Below are 13,338 nucleotides of genomic sequence, written 5' to 3' on the forward strand. Positions count from 1 at the left end.
CAGCAAATATGTCTGGAAGACAGGAACTGCAAGGAGTTTCAACAGATGGAAATGCAGAAAAACAGCCGGAGGAAGCTGAAAAAAAACCGGAAAGCTTCATGTAGAGGCTTCAGAAGAAGAATTTATATCAAATAAAATATCATTTTATAACAATAGTTTCAAAGGTCAAAGATTCTAAGCCTCTAAACTCAAAAAGAATAAAAAGGAAAAAGTGATAAAAGATGCAGCCATGGAGACGCGGATAGGAGAGGGAGAACAGAAATGTGACGGTGTTACGGTGTGAAAACCTTCATGTTCCTGATACCCACGTGGATCAGGAGACGAAACTGTTCAGAATAAATAAACTCAGTGAAATCACAATAAAAGCACCGTGATCAGAAACATCTCGCCGACAGAAAGAGTAAAAAGTGCTGGAGGGAGGTGAAGCTCTGGGAAAATGGTTGTGTTTTATAAACACTTTCACCAGAATGAACAATGAGCTGCTCCAGACAGGAAAACAACCAGAAAACTACCATCACAACTACCATGGTAAGGCAGGCGATGCTGCCTTAGTGGGAACGGTGTGGAACCAGGAGTTTTCCATGAGGCGATGCTGCCTTAGTGGGAACGGTGTGGAACCAGGAGTTTTCCATGAGGCGATGCTGCCTTAGTGGGAACGGTGTGGAACCAGGAGTTTTCCATGAGGCGATGCTGCCTTAGTGGGAACGGTGTGGAACCAGGAGTTTTCCATGAGGCGATGCTGCCTTAGTGGGAACGGTGTGGAACCAGGAGTTTTCCATGAGGCGATGCTGCCTTAGTGGGAACGGTGTGGAACCAGGAGTTTTCCATGAGGCGATGCTGCCTTAGTGGGAACGGTGTGGAACCAGGAGTTTTCCATGAGGCGATGCTGCCTTAGTGGGAACGGTGTGGAACCAGGAGTTTTCCATGAGGCGATGCTGCCTTAGTGGGAACGGTGTGGAACCAGGAGTTTTCCATGAGGCGATGCTGCCTTAGTGGGAACGGTGTGGAACCAGGAGTTTTCCATGAGGCGATGCTGCCTTAGTGGGAACGGTGTGGAACCAGGAGTTTTCCATGAGGCGATGCTGCCTTAGTGGGAACGGTGTGGAACCAGGAGTTTTCCATGAGACGATGCTCTCTTAGTGGGAACGGTGTGGAACCAGGAGTTTTCCATGAGGCGATGCTGCCTTAGTGGGAACGGTGTGGAACCAGGAGTTTTCCATGAGGCGATGCTGCCTTAGTGGGAACGGTGTGGAACCAGGAGTTTTCCATGAGGCGATGCTGCCTTAGTGGGAACGGTGTGGAACCAGGAGTTTTCCATGAGGCGATGCTGCCTTAGTGGGAACGGTGTGGAACCAGGAGTTTTCCATGAGGCGATGCTGCCTTAGTGGGAACGGTGTGGAACCAGGAGTTTTCCATGAGGCGATGCTGCCTTAGTGGGAACGGTGTGGAACCAGGAGTTTTCCATGAGGCGATGCTGCCTTAGTGGGAACGGTGTGGAACCAGGAGTTTTCCATGAGACGATGCTGCCTTAGTGGGAACGGTGTGGAACCAGGAGTTTTCCATGAGGCGATGCTGCCTTAGTGGGAACGGTGTGGAACCAGGAGTTTTCCATGAGACGATGCTGCCTTAGTGGGAACGGTGTGGAACCAGGAGTTTTCCATGAGACGATGCTGCCTTAGTGGGAACGGTGTGGAACCAGGAGTTTTCCATGAGGCGATGCTGCCTTAGTGGGAACGGTGTGGAAACAGGAGTTTTCCATGAGACGATGCTGCCTTAGTGGGAACGGTGTGGAACCAGGAGTTTTCCATGAGGCGATGCTGCCTTAGTGGGAACGGTGTGGAACCAGGAGTTTTCCATGAGGCGATGCTGCCTTAGTGGGAACGGTGTGGAACCAGGAGTTTTCCATGAGACGATGCTGCCTTAGTGGGAACGGTGTGGAACCAGGAGTTTTCCATGAGACGATGCTGCCTTAGTGGGAACGGTGTGGAACCAGGAGTTTTCCATGAGACGATGCTGCCTTAGTGGGAACGGTGTGGAACCAGGAGTTTTCCATGAGGCGATGCTGCCTTAGTGGGAACGGTGTGGAACCAGGAGTTTTCCATGAGGCGATGCTGCCTTAGTGGGAACGGTGTGGAACCAGGAGTTTTCCATGAGGCGATGCTGCCTTAGTGGGAACGGTGTGGAACCAGGAGTTTTCCATGAGACGATGCTGCCTTAGTGGGAACGGTGTGGAACCAGGAGTTTTCCATGAGGCGATGCTGCCTTAGTGGGAACGGTGTGGAACCAGGAGTTTTCCATGAGGCGATGCTGCCTTAGTGGGAACGGTGTGGAACCAGGAGTTTTCCATGAGGCGATGCTGCCTTAGTGGGAACGGTGTGGAACCAGGAGTTTTCCATGAGGCGATGCTGCCTTAGTGGGAACGGTGTGGAACCAGGAGTTTTCCATGAGGCGATGCTGCCTTAGTGGGAACGGTGTGGAACCAGGAGTTTTCCATGAGGCGATGCTGCCTTAGTGGGAACGGTGTGGAACCAGGAGTTTTCCATGAGGCGATGCTGCCTTAGTGGGAACGGTGTGGAACCAGGAGTTTTCCATGAGGCGATGCTGCCTTAGTGGGAACGGTGTGGAACCAGGAGTTTTCCATGAGACGATGCTGCCTTAGTGGGAACGGTGTGGAACCAGGAGTTTTCCATGAGGCGATGCTGCCTTAGTGGGAACGGTGTGGAACCAGGAGTTTTCCATGAGACGATGCTGCCTTAGTGGGAACGGTGTGGAACCAGGAGTTTTCCATGAGACGATGCTGCCTTAGTGGGAACGGTGTGGAACCAGGAGTTTTCCATGAGACGATGCTGCCTTAGTGGGAACGGTGTGGAACCAGGAGTTTTCCATGAGGCGATGCTGCCTTAGTGGGAACGGTGTGGAACCAGGAGTTTTCCATGAGACGATGCTGCCTTAGTGGGAACGGTGTGGAACCAGGAGTTTTCCATGAGGCGATGCTGCCTTAGTGGGAACGGTGTGGAACCAGGAGTTTTCCATGAGGCGATGCTGCCTTAGTGGGAACGGTGTGGAACCAGGAGTTTTCCATGAGGCGATGCTGCCTTAGTGGGAACGGTGTGGAACCAGGAGTTTTCCATGAGGCGATGCTGCCTTAGTGGGAACGGTGTGGAACCAGGAGTTTTCCATGAGACGATGCTGCCTTAGTGGGAACGGTGTGGAACCAGGAGTTTTCCATGAGGCGATGCTGCCTTAGTGGGAACGGTGTGGAACCAGGAGTTTTCCATGAGACGATGCTGCCTTAGTGGGAACGGTGTGGAACCAGGAGTTTTCCATGAGGCGATGCTGCCTTAGTGGGAACGGTGTGGAACCAGGAGTTTTCCATGAGGCGATGCTGCCTTAGTGGGAACGGTGTGGAACCAGGAGTTTTCCATGAGGCGATGCTGCCTTAGTGGGAACGGTGTGGAACCAGGAGTTTTCCATGAGACGATGCTGCCTTAGTGGGAACGGTGTGGAACCAGGAGTTTTCCATGAGGCGATGCTGCCTTAGTGGGAACGGTGTGGAACCAGGAGTTTTCCATGAGACGATGCTGCCTTAGTGGGAACGGTGTGGAACCAGGAGTTTTCCATGAGGCGATGCTGCCTTAGTGGGAACGGTGTGGAACCAGGAGTTTTCCATGAGGCGATGCTGCCTTAGTGGGAACGGTGTGGAACCAGGAGTTCACCCATAGGCTGCTGGGATAGGCTCCAGTATTTTCATGTTCAGTCAGAAAATACAGCGGTCAGGAAAAACTTTGTTTGGTTTTAGGAATTACAGATATGAAACAAATAACATGATGTTGCAAGAACATAACACCCCCCCCCCCCCCCCCCCCCCCCCTCCCGGATCTCATTACAGCAGCAGGCTGAATGGTCGCCTGTCCTCTTTATTTTCTCTCCCTCTTTGTTTGGCTCTCCTCATTTCCTTCTGGGGTCCTGACTCTGTGTGTGTGTGTGTGTGTGTGTGTGTGTGTGTGTGTGTGTGTGTGTGTGTGTGTGTGTGTGTGTGTGTGTGTGTGTGTGGTGATTTTCTCACCTCTTTGTTCGGAGGAGCGCTCCTCCAGGAGCAGCTGTTTCCTCTGGCTGGAAGTGGTTCAGGTTTAGGAAGTCCTGCAGAGGAAAAGGTTTTCCCGCCAAATCCAGCAGCTCTGCAGAACACACACACACACACACACACACACACTCACACGTACTCACATCTGACAGGATCTCGTCGTGGGGCGTTCTAACAAGCAACTTTCTGGATGGAACTAGAGGCTCATGGAAACCCAGCGGGTCCAGTTCTACTCCGGGTCCCATGATTCTCCTGGGTGTGTTTCTGGATGGTTTCATGTTGTCCTGGTCCTGTTCTGTTCTATTCTATTCTATTCTATTCTATTCTATTCTATTCTATTCTATTCTACTGTAATTCAGCAGAAACTTTCCTCCAAAGTGAAACAACATAAGCAAGCAGGAGGCATCATGATGAAGTTCTGGACTGAAATGAGTCCAGCTCGATGCAGGTTCTGCCGTGTAGTGCTGAGCCCCCACCCACCAACCCAGTTACCCAACCAGTTACCCACGCATCAACCCAGTTACCCAACCAGTTACCCACCCACCAACCCAGTTACCCACGCAGTTACCCACCCAGTTACCCACCCACCAACCCAGTTCCCCAACCAGTTCCCCACCCACCAACCCAGTTCCCCAACCAGTTTCCCACCCAGTTACCCAACCAGTTCCCTAACCACTTCCCAACCCAGTTCCCCAACCAGTTCCCCACCCACCAACCCAGTTACCCAACCAGTTCCCTAACCACTTCCCAACCCAGTTCCCCAACCAGTTCCCCACCCACCAACCCAGTTACCCAACCAGTTCCCTAACCACTTCCCAACCCAGTTCCCCAACCAGTTCCCCACCCACCAACCCAGTTACCCAACCAGTTCCCTAACCACTTCCCAACCCAGTTCCCCAACCAGTTCCCCACCCACCAACCCAGTTATCCAACCAGTTTCCCACCCAGTTACCCAACCAGTTCCCTAACCACTTCCCAACCCAGTTCCCCAACCAGTTCCCCACCCACCAACCCAGTTACCCAACCAGTTACCCACCCACCAACCCAGTTACCCACCCACTGGGTTGTCCTTTTGTTTGATTTCTATCTAGATCATGATTTTGAGATTTTCTGAAAATCTTTCCAACTCATTCTTTATGTTCTGCTGATTCTACTGGTTGTGGATGGTTTAATGTTCCACTGGTTTTACTGGTTCTAGATGGTTTCATATTCTGCTGGTTGTGGATGGTTTAATGTTCCACTGGTTCTGCTGGTTTTGGATGGTTTTTATGATCTGTTGGTTCAGGATGGTTTCATGTTCCACTGGTTCTGGTTCTGCAGACCTCCAGACCGGGCCTGGTGTGTGAAGAACCAGACTGCTGGCTCCGCCTCCTCCCTCTGACCTCTGACCTCTCGGCATCGAACTGCAGCATCTACCACCAAGGTGAGTCCATCATCCTCATCCTCGCCTTCATCCTGCCAGCAGCTGTTTCCGGATCCGGACGCTGTGATTGGTTGTCGTCCCACCTTGCAGGTGAGGAGTTGTTCTGTAAGGTGAACAGAGATGTTGCCGCCGGCGACGGTCTTGTGGCTTCACTTTTACTTCCTCCTGCGCGCTCTTCGTCCTCCTCTTCCTCGCTGCCGGCCCAGCTGTCTCCGCCGCTTAGCCTCGTCACTCACAAGCCGGCGGCAGCAGTGAAGGAGGAGGCGTCCCACCCCGCACCGCTGCGCCCCGACATCCAGCTCCTCCCCCAGCAGGCCGGCATGGCGGCCATCCTGGCCACGGCGGTTGTAAACAGTGAGTGTGTGGAGTTTCCATGACAACATTATTTACTTGTTTATTTATTTACTTTTGTTGAAGTATTCTGATGAGGTCAGCATCCAGGGACCATGACGCAGCGACCATTTACTGGTTACATTGGTTTATAGGTTATACAGATTAACTGGATGGACTGGGTAAGGTGGTTAAACAGATTAACTGGGTAAACTGGTTAAACAGATTAAACTGGGTAAACAGATTAAACTGGTTAAACAGATCAAACTGGGTAAACTGGTTAAACAGATTAAACAGATTAAACTGGTTAAACAGATTAAACTGGGTAAACTGGTTAAACAGGGTAAACTGGGTGGACAGGGTAAGCAGTGGCGCGGTTCAGCCACCAGATGGCAGTGCAGGCTCTCTCACACACAGCAGTCATTACACTGATGTGGTTGGAAATAACTGGCATGACATGTAGTTATGGTTGCCATGGTGTCCACACCTTGTTGTCTTGGAGACTTGGGGTGTGTTTGTAGTTTTCATGTCTCTGTGAGGTCCAACATCTTTCATTTCAGTTTTTACACTGAAGGAAGAACAAAGTGTTTTTCAGGAAGTTCCTCTGACTAGTGTGTGATCACGTCTGTGTCCTGACCCTTCAGAGGACATCTTCCCGTGTAAAGACTGCGGGATCTGGTACCGCAGCGAGCGCAACCTGCAGGCCCACCTCATGTACTACTGCGCCAGCCGGCAGAAGCAGCCGACCGCCGCCTCCTCGCCCCCCCAGGAGAAGCCCAAGGAGTCCTACCCCAACGAGAGGATCTGCCCCTTCCCTCAGTGCAACAAGAGCTGCCCCAGCGCCAGCTCGCTGGAGATCCACATGCGCACACACAGCGGTAAGACGCCGCTCCACATCAGGACGTCGGTGAAAACCGCCCGCTTGTCTTTAACTCTCGGTCTGTCTACAGGCGAGCGGCCGTTTGTCTGTCTCATCTGTCTGTCCGCCTTCACCACCAAAGCCAACTGCGAGCGCCACCTGAAGGTCCATACGGACACGCTGAACGGGGTGTGCCACGGCTGCGGCTTCGTGTCCACCACCAGGGACATCCTGTACAGCCACCTGGTCACCAGCCACATGGTGTGTCAGCCCGGGTCCCACAGCGAGGTGTACTCTCCAGGTCCAGGCCTTCCCAAGCTGCCGCTGTCCACCAGTAAGTCCCCAAGACGTGGTCCTAGTCCAGTTCCAGTCTCAGATCTGAGACTGGCTGCCTTCTTTTTTAAGTTTTATTTCAAGCATTAGGATGAAGGAGTCTGTTGGCGTTGGTGTGAAAGCAGCCGGACTCAGATCCAGATGCAGACCTTCCTGCACCGTCATCATCCTGACAATACCTCATCCTCCTGGTTTCCACCAGAATAACAAGCCATTACACCTTTCCTGTCCTCATCAGGTCTCAGTCCTGGAGACTCCGGGGTGGTTCTGAAGTGTCAAGTCTGCGGCCACAACTCGGACTCTCCTGCACAGCTCCAGCAGCACGTCAGAACCCACCTGGAGGTCCGGGTCCCTGCTGAACGGAGTCCCACTCCTCGCCACAGCCCTCCGTCATCATCGGTGGAAAACCCCCAGCTGTCCCCACAAGAGACGGAGCCCCTCGCCTGCGTCCCCAAACCGGAGTCATCCACTCCGGGCGCCAACGGAGGCTCGGCCACACCTCGAGACTTCAGTCCTCCAGACCAGATCGTGGAGCTGAAGATCAAAGAGGAGCCTCAGTCTGAGTCAGACGCTGAGGAGCAGCCGATGGAGGTGAATGAGGATGGAGACGAGCCTGCCGATGACCAGGACCCAGAGGTGAAAGAGAAGACACAAGAGGGACATGCACCCACCTCTTCCCTCCATGTGTCCACCTCACCAAAGAGTCCATCCATGATGGTCAAAGCAGAACCAACCAGTCCCACCCCTGGTTCTAGTCCCGCCCCCATGGGAGCAGCGGGGTCTGTGGTTCCGGGTGGTGCCATGTTCTTACCTCAGTACATGTTCAACCCCGAGGCCGCCATCTTGCCTCAAGCGTCGGAGATTCTGGCTAAGATGTCGGAGATGGTCCACAGCCGTCTCAAACACGGCCAGACGGTCCCTCAGAACACCCCGGCCGCCTTCTTCCCATCTGGGCCCTCCGCCGCCACGGCAACCACCACCCCGCCTCACAAAGGAGCCACCTGCTTTGAGTGTGACATCACCTTCAACAACATCAACAACTTCTATGCACACAAGAGGCTGTACTGCTTCAGTCGTCACCAAGGAGACGGGCCAGGCCCGGCATCAGATTCTGGATCCACGGCGCCAACGCTGGGAGCTCCCGGGGGGGCGCGGGACTCCTCTTCCCAGGTTAGAGTATCCAGTCGAGCAGCCTCCGCCTCTCCAGCCGACTCGGACCCTCCGGTAGGAGGTGGAGCAACAGAGTCTAAGTGGCCGGCGGAGGTGAAGACGGAGACGCCGGCAGGGAAGGAGGGGGTCTCCTCTTCCTCAGAGGGGGAGGGCGGAGGAGGAGGAGGAGGCAGAGTGAGCGAAGGCAGCCAGAGTCCAGCAAGTGGTTCCGCTGAGGACCAAGAAGACGACCCCAACAAGACTTTCTGCGAGGCCTGCAACATCCGCTTCAGTCGCCATGACAACTACACAGTCCACAAACGGTTCTACTGCGCGTCCCGCCACGACCCGTCCAACCAGCGATCTGCACACATGACCAAGACCTCCAACGCTGCCACCTTCCTCCCCCAGCCGATCCGCACCCGCAAGAGGAAGAAGATGTACGAGATCCACATGGCCAGATCCGAAGCCCTAGCTGCCGCCGCCGCCGCCACTCCGGCTCCATCGGTTCTGGCAGTGAAGCAGGAAGTGTCGCCGGGCGGCGCAGGCGGCTTAAGCCCTGAAGGAGACGGCCCCATTGATTTGAGCAAGAGGCCCCGTCTAAGGGACACCTCGCGCCACAGCAGTGGCGGCGTCCTCCCGGCTCTGCCGCTAACCGACTACCACAAGTGCACGGCGTGCAGCATCAGCTTCAACAGCATTGAGAACTACCTGGCTCATAAGACGTACTACTGCCCCGCCACCACCCTGCAGCCCCACACCCTGGAACAGCTGCACCGCCTCAACAAGTCCGCCTCCACTTCACCCAAAACCCGGCCACAGGCAGAGCGACACGACCCCCTGCACCCCACTGAGGCCAAGGCTCCGCCCCCAGAGTGGGTCGCTCAGGCCCAAGGGGCATCATCCAGCCCACACCCACCTGCACTGCCCACTTCATGTGCTACATCTCCTTCACAAACCAGCACCTCCCTGGCGGCGACCCTGGGGGGCGGAGCTGTAGGGAGCACCACAGCTGCGGTGGTCTGCCCATACTGCCCGAACCGCCCCATCACCTGCGACCTCATGGAGCACTTCAAAACCACCCATGGTCTAGTCATGACCATTCAGCAACCTTCGGAGTGCGCTGCCCAGCAGGGTGGCAACGCCCCCCACAGCCCCTCCCTCTGTCCGGCTGCCCCCTCCCCCCCCAAGGCCCCGCCCAGACTGGCATCCCGATCCCACAGAGACAGTGTCAATGGACAGAACCGGAGTGGTGCCACTTCCCCTGCCTCCCCCCTGCTGAACGGCAGTCCCCCTGCGCCGGGCGCCTCGCCTTCAGCCAGCTCGCCACTTCCAGTGTCCCCTGCCCGAGCTCCTTCTCTGACTGTCTCACCTGTGCCTGATGTCCCAAGAGACAGGACGACCCCCTCCCACGTCCTGGAGAAACCGGCTCCGACAGGAGCCTCTAAAACGCCGCTGGTCTCGCCGGTCCAGAACGGGAACTCGCGGTTCTGTCGGCTCTGCAACATCAAGTTCAGCAGCTTGTCCACCTTCATCGCCCACAAGAAGTACTACTGCTCCTCCCACAGTGCCGAACACGTCAAGTGAGCCGCCGCCCCGCCGCCTGAAAGCTCAGATGCTCCTCCTCCTCCGGTGGCGCTGGATCATCTGACGAACGGCGTGACTGTTACTTGCCGTGCGGGGAGCGGCTGCCGAGCGGGTGAAGCCACTAACTCACATCTTCCTTGTATTGGTCAAAGTTTGTTACACACTAAGAGTGGGGTTGTCCTGAGACGCCCGCCCCCGTGGCCGGGTCGTCACGGCGATTACTCAGCAAGGCGCCGTCATTAGATGAAGATGTTGACAATGTGACAAAAACTTTTTTTTTTTTTTTTTGTCCAGCTCCTTTCAGCTGAAATATCGCGATGTTACGAATTCCCAAAAGACGATGTTTCTTCTTCTGTTTCCGACGCAGAAGTTTTATTTTCTCTCAAGAGAAAAGCGAACTATTTATCTTCTGGTCCTCGCTGATTTCACGCCAACAGAAAACTACCTACTTTAGAGTGTTTTTATTTCTATATTTTTCATACTGTGGACAGAATGATCCGGATGCGTTGAAGACACTTTTCTAACTGTACATATGTGAAATCACCGGGATCGCCTCGGCGTTCCTCGTCTGACCTTTAGAGTTTCCTTCTTTACGTCTTTTGAAGAAAAAAAGCAGAAATTCTGTGGAGGTCACAGTTTGGTCTGTTTCTGATCCGGACATGAAGTGTTAGCTAAAACTGTGAAGTTTTTCCTGTTCTTCCCGTACGCTGAGGGGGGGCGGGGCTGGTCACATGACCTGCTACTGAAGCCACTGACTGATCCAGGTTCATTTCGATCGTAGCATTTGGTTTGTCCATTCAGGGTTGCCATGGTAACACGACGGTGACCCTCCTGGACATAAATAAATGTCAGTTAATCCAGATTGTTAACAACCAGACCAGATCCCACCCGGTTACATTAGAACTGGATTATCTGGTCTGGTTCCAGATTCCAGTTCAGACCCGGAAACTCATCTGTGATTCTGGTTCTGAGTTCTGAGGTCCATTTTCCCCTTCACACTATTGATCCAGGTGGATCAGATTCAGATGGGTCCAGGTTTGGTCCAGATCAGGTCCAGGTCAGGTCCAGATGGGTCCAGATCTGGTTCAGATGGATCAAGATCTGGTCCCGATCTGGTCCAGATCAGGTCCAGATGGGTCCAGGTCAGGTCCAGATCAGGTCCAGATGGGTCCAGATCTGGTTCAGATGGATCAAGATCTGGTCCCGATCTGGTCCAGATCTGGTCCAGATGGGTCCAGGTTTGGTCCAGATCAGGTCCAGGTCAGGTCCAGATGGGTCCAGATCTGGTTCAGATGGATCAAGATCTGGTCCCGATCTGGTCCAGATCAAGTCCAGGTCAGGTCCAGGTCAGGTCCAGATCAGGTCCAGATGGGTCCAGGTCAGGTCCAGATCTGGTCCAGATCAGGTCCAGATGGGTCCAGGTTTGGTCCAGATCAAGTCCAGATGGGTCCAGATCTGGTTCAGATGGGTCCAGGTCAGGTCCAGATCAGGTCCAGATGGGTCCAGGTTTGGTCCAGATCAGGTCCAGGTCAGGTTCAGATGGATCAAGATCTGGTCCCGATCTGGTCCAGATCAGGTCCAGATGGGTCCAGGTCAGGTCCAGATCAGGTCCAGATGGGTCCAGGTCAGGTCCAGATGGGTCCAGGTTTGGTCCAGATCAAGTCCAGATGGGTCCAGGTCAGGTCCAGATGGGTCCAGGTTTGGTCCAGATCAAGTCCAGATGGGTCCAGGTTTGGTCCAGATCAAGTCCAGATGGGTCCAGGTTTGGTCCAGATGGGTCGAGGTCAGGTCCAGATGGGTCCAGGTTTGGTCCAGATCAAGTCCAGATGGGTCCAGGTCAGGTCCAGATGGGTCCAGGTTTGGTCCAGATCAAGTCCAGATGGGTCCAGGTCAGGTCCAGATGGGTCCAGGTCAGGTCCAGATGGGTCCAGGTTTGGTCCAGATCAAGTCCAGATGGGTCCAGGTCAGGTCCAGATGGGTCCAGGTTAGGTCCAGATCAAGTCCAGATGGGTCCAGGTCAGGTCCAGATCAAGTCCAGATGGGTCCAGGTTTGGTCCAGATCAGGTCCAGGTCAGGTCCAGATCTGGTCCTGGTCACTGATCCCGGTTCTTGTGGTCCGTGTGGTTTAGCGTGTTGTGTAAAATGTGCTGAATGTTTTCCTGCGTGTGATGTTCATGTTCTGCAGCACTTTCCCGTCCAGGACGCCTGGTCGTCTCCCTGAAGGACTTTCTGGAAGATTTCAGCCTCACAGAAAACTTGTACTTTACTTTTGTTGATTCTTTTGATGTTTTGGAGAAAATCATGAATGTCGACATTTAGTTTCCATGTTTCTGATTCTGTTCAGCTCCACTACACTCTTGTCCAAACTATGCATGGGAATAAAATGAGTTGTGAGACACTGAGTTGGTCTGAGCTTCTGTCCAGGACTGATTTCCTCACGTTTCCCGCCATGTTCGCCGTGATTTGAGGGAAGCTTCCGGAGCTCCGTTGCACCTCAGCTTCTCCTCTGATGGATGGAGTGAAGACTTTTCTGTCAGAGACGACGACAGAAGCCGTCTGGGATGATTGTGTTTCATTCCACTTCCTGTCCTCATACGACACAGGTTCACTACAGAGCTCCACCCACGTTACAGATCACCATCCACTTTATGGACCTCCATCCATCTTACTGACCGCGAAAGGAAAACCTTCACCAGGACCAGGTTCTGGGGTTGCCATCGGGCTGATGGAGGGCAGGTGGAGGTGTCATGGGGCAGATGGAGGGCAGGTGGAGGTGTCATGGGGCAGATGGAGGGCAGATGGAGGTGTCATGGGGCTGATGGAGGTGTCATGGGGCAGATGGAGGGCAGATGGAGGTGTCATGGGGCTGATGGAGGTGTCATGGGGCAGATGGAGGGCAGGTGGAGGTGTCATGGGGCTGATGGAGGGCAGGTGGAGGTGCCATGGGGCTGATGGAGGGCAGGTGGAGGTGCCATGGGGCTGATGGAGGGCAGATGGAGGTGCCATGGGGCTGATGGAGGGCAGGTGGAGGTGCCATGGGGCTGATGGAGGGCAGGTGGAGGTGCCATGGGGCTGATGGAGGGCAGGTGGAGGTGCCATGGGGCTGATGGAGACCAGGTGGAGGTGTCATGGGGCAGATGGAGGGCAGGTGGAGGTGCCATGGGGCAGGTGGAGGTGCCATGGGGCTGATGGAGGGCAGGTGGAGGTGCCATGGGGCTGATGGAGGGCAGGTGGAGGTGCCATGGGGCAGATGGAGGGCAGGTGGAGGTGTCATGGGGCAGATGGAGGGCAGATGGAGGTGTCATGGGGCAGATGGAGGGCAGGTGGAGGTGCCATGGGGCAGATGGAGGGCAGATGGAGGTGTCATGGGGCAGATGGAGGGCAGGTGGAGGTGCCATCGGGCAGATGGAGGGCAGGTGGAGGTGTCATGGGGCAGATGGAGGTGTCATGGGGCTGATGGAGGTGTCATGGGGCTGATGGAGGGCAGGTGGAGGTGTCATGGGGCTGATGGAGGGCAGGTGGAGGTGCCATGGGGCTGGTGGAGGTGCCATGGGGCTGATGGAGGGCAGGTGG

The 13,338-nt window shown here is 54.7% G+C and overlaps 1 protein-coding gene across 1 annotated transcript; it reads left to right on the forward strand.

Annotated features, from left to right (window-relative positions):
• Positions 1-229: 229 nt before the first annotated feature.
• Positions 230-9,765, forward strand: zfpm1 (zinc finger protein, FOG family member 1; the record flags this gene model as incomplete). The annotated part of the gene is made up of 6 exons (XM_079251879.1): positions 230-277; positions 5,405-5,507; positions 5,598-5,861; positions 6,482-6,715; positions 6,788-7,030; positions 7,268-9,765. 6 exons carry the CDS (start codon positions 230-232, stop codon positions 9,763-9,765), a joined length of 3,390 nt encoding a protein of 1,129 aa, XP_079108005.1.
• Positions 9,766-13,338: the final 3,573 nt, after the last annotated feature.

Source organism: Telmatherina bonti (genome assembly GCF_933228915.1).
Source record: "Telmatherina bonti genome assembly, chromosome: 2".
Lineage (NCBI taxonomy): Eukaryota > Metazoa > Chordata > Actinopteri > Atheriniformes > Telmatherinidae > Telmatherina > Telmatherina bonti.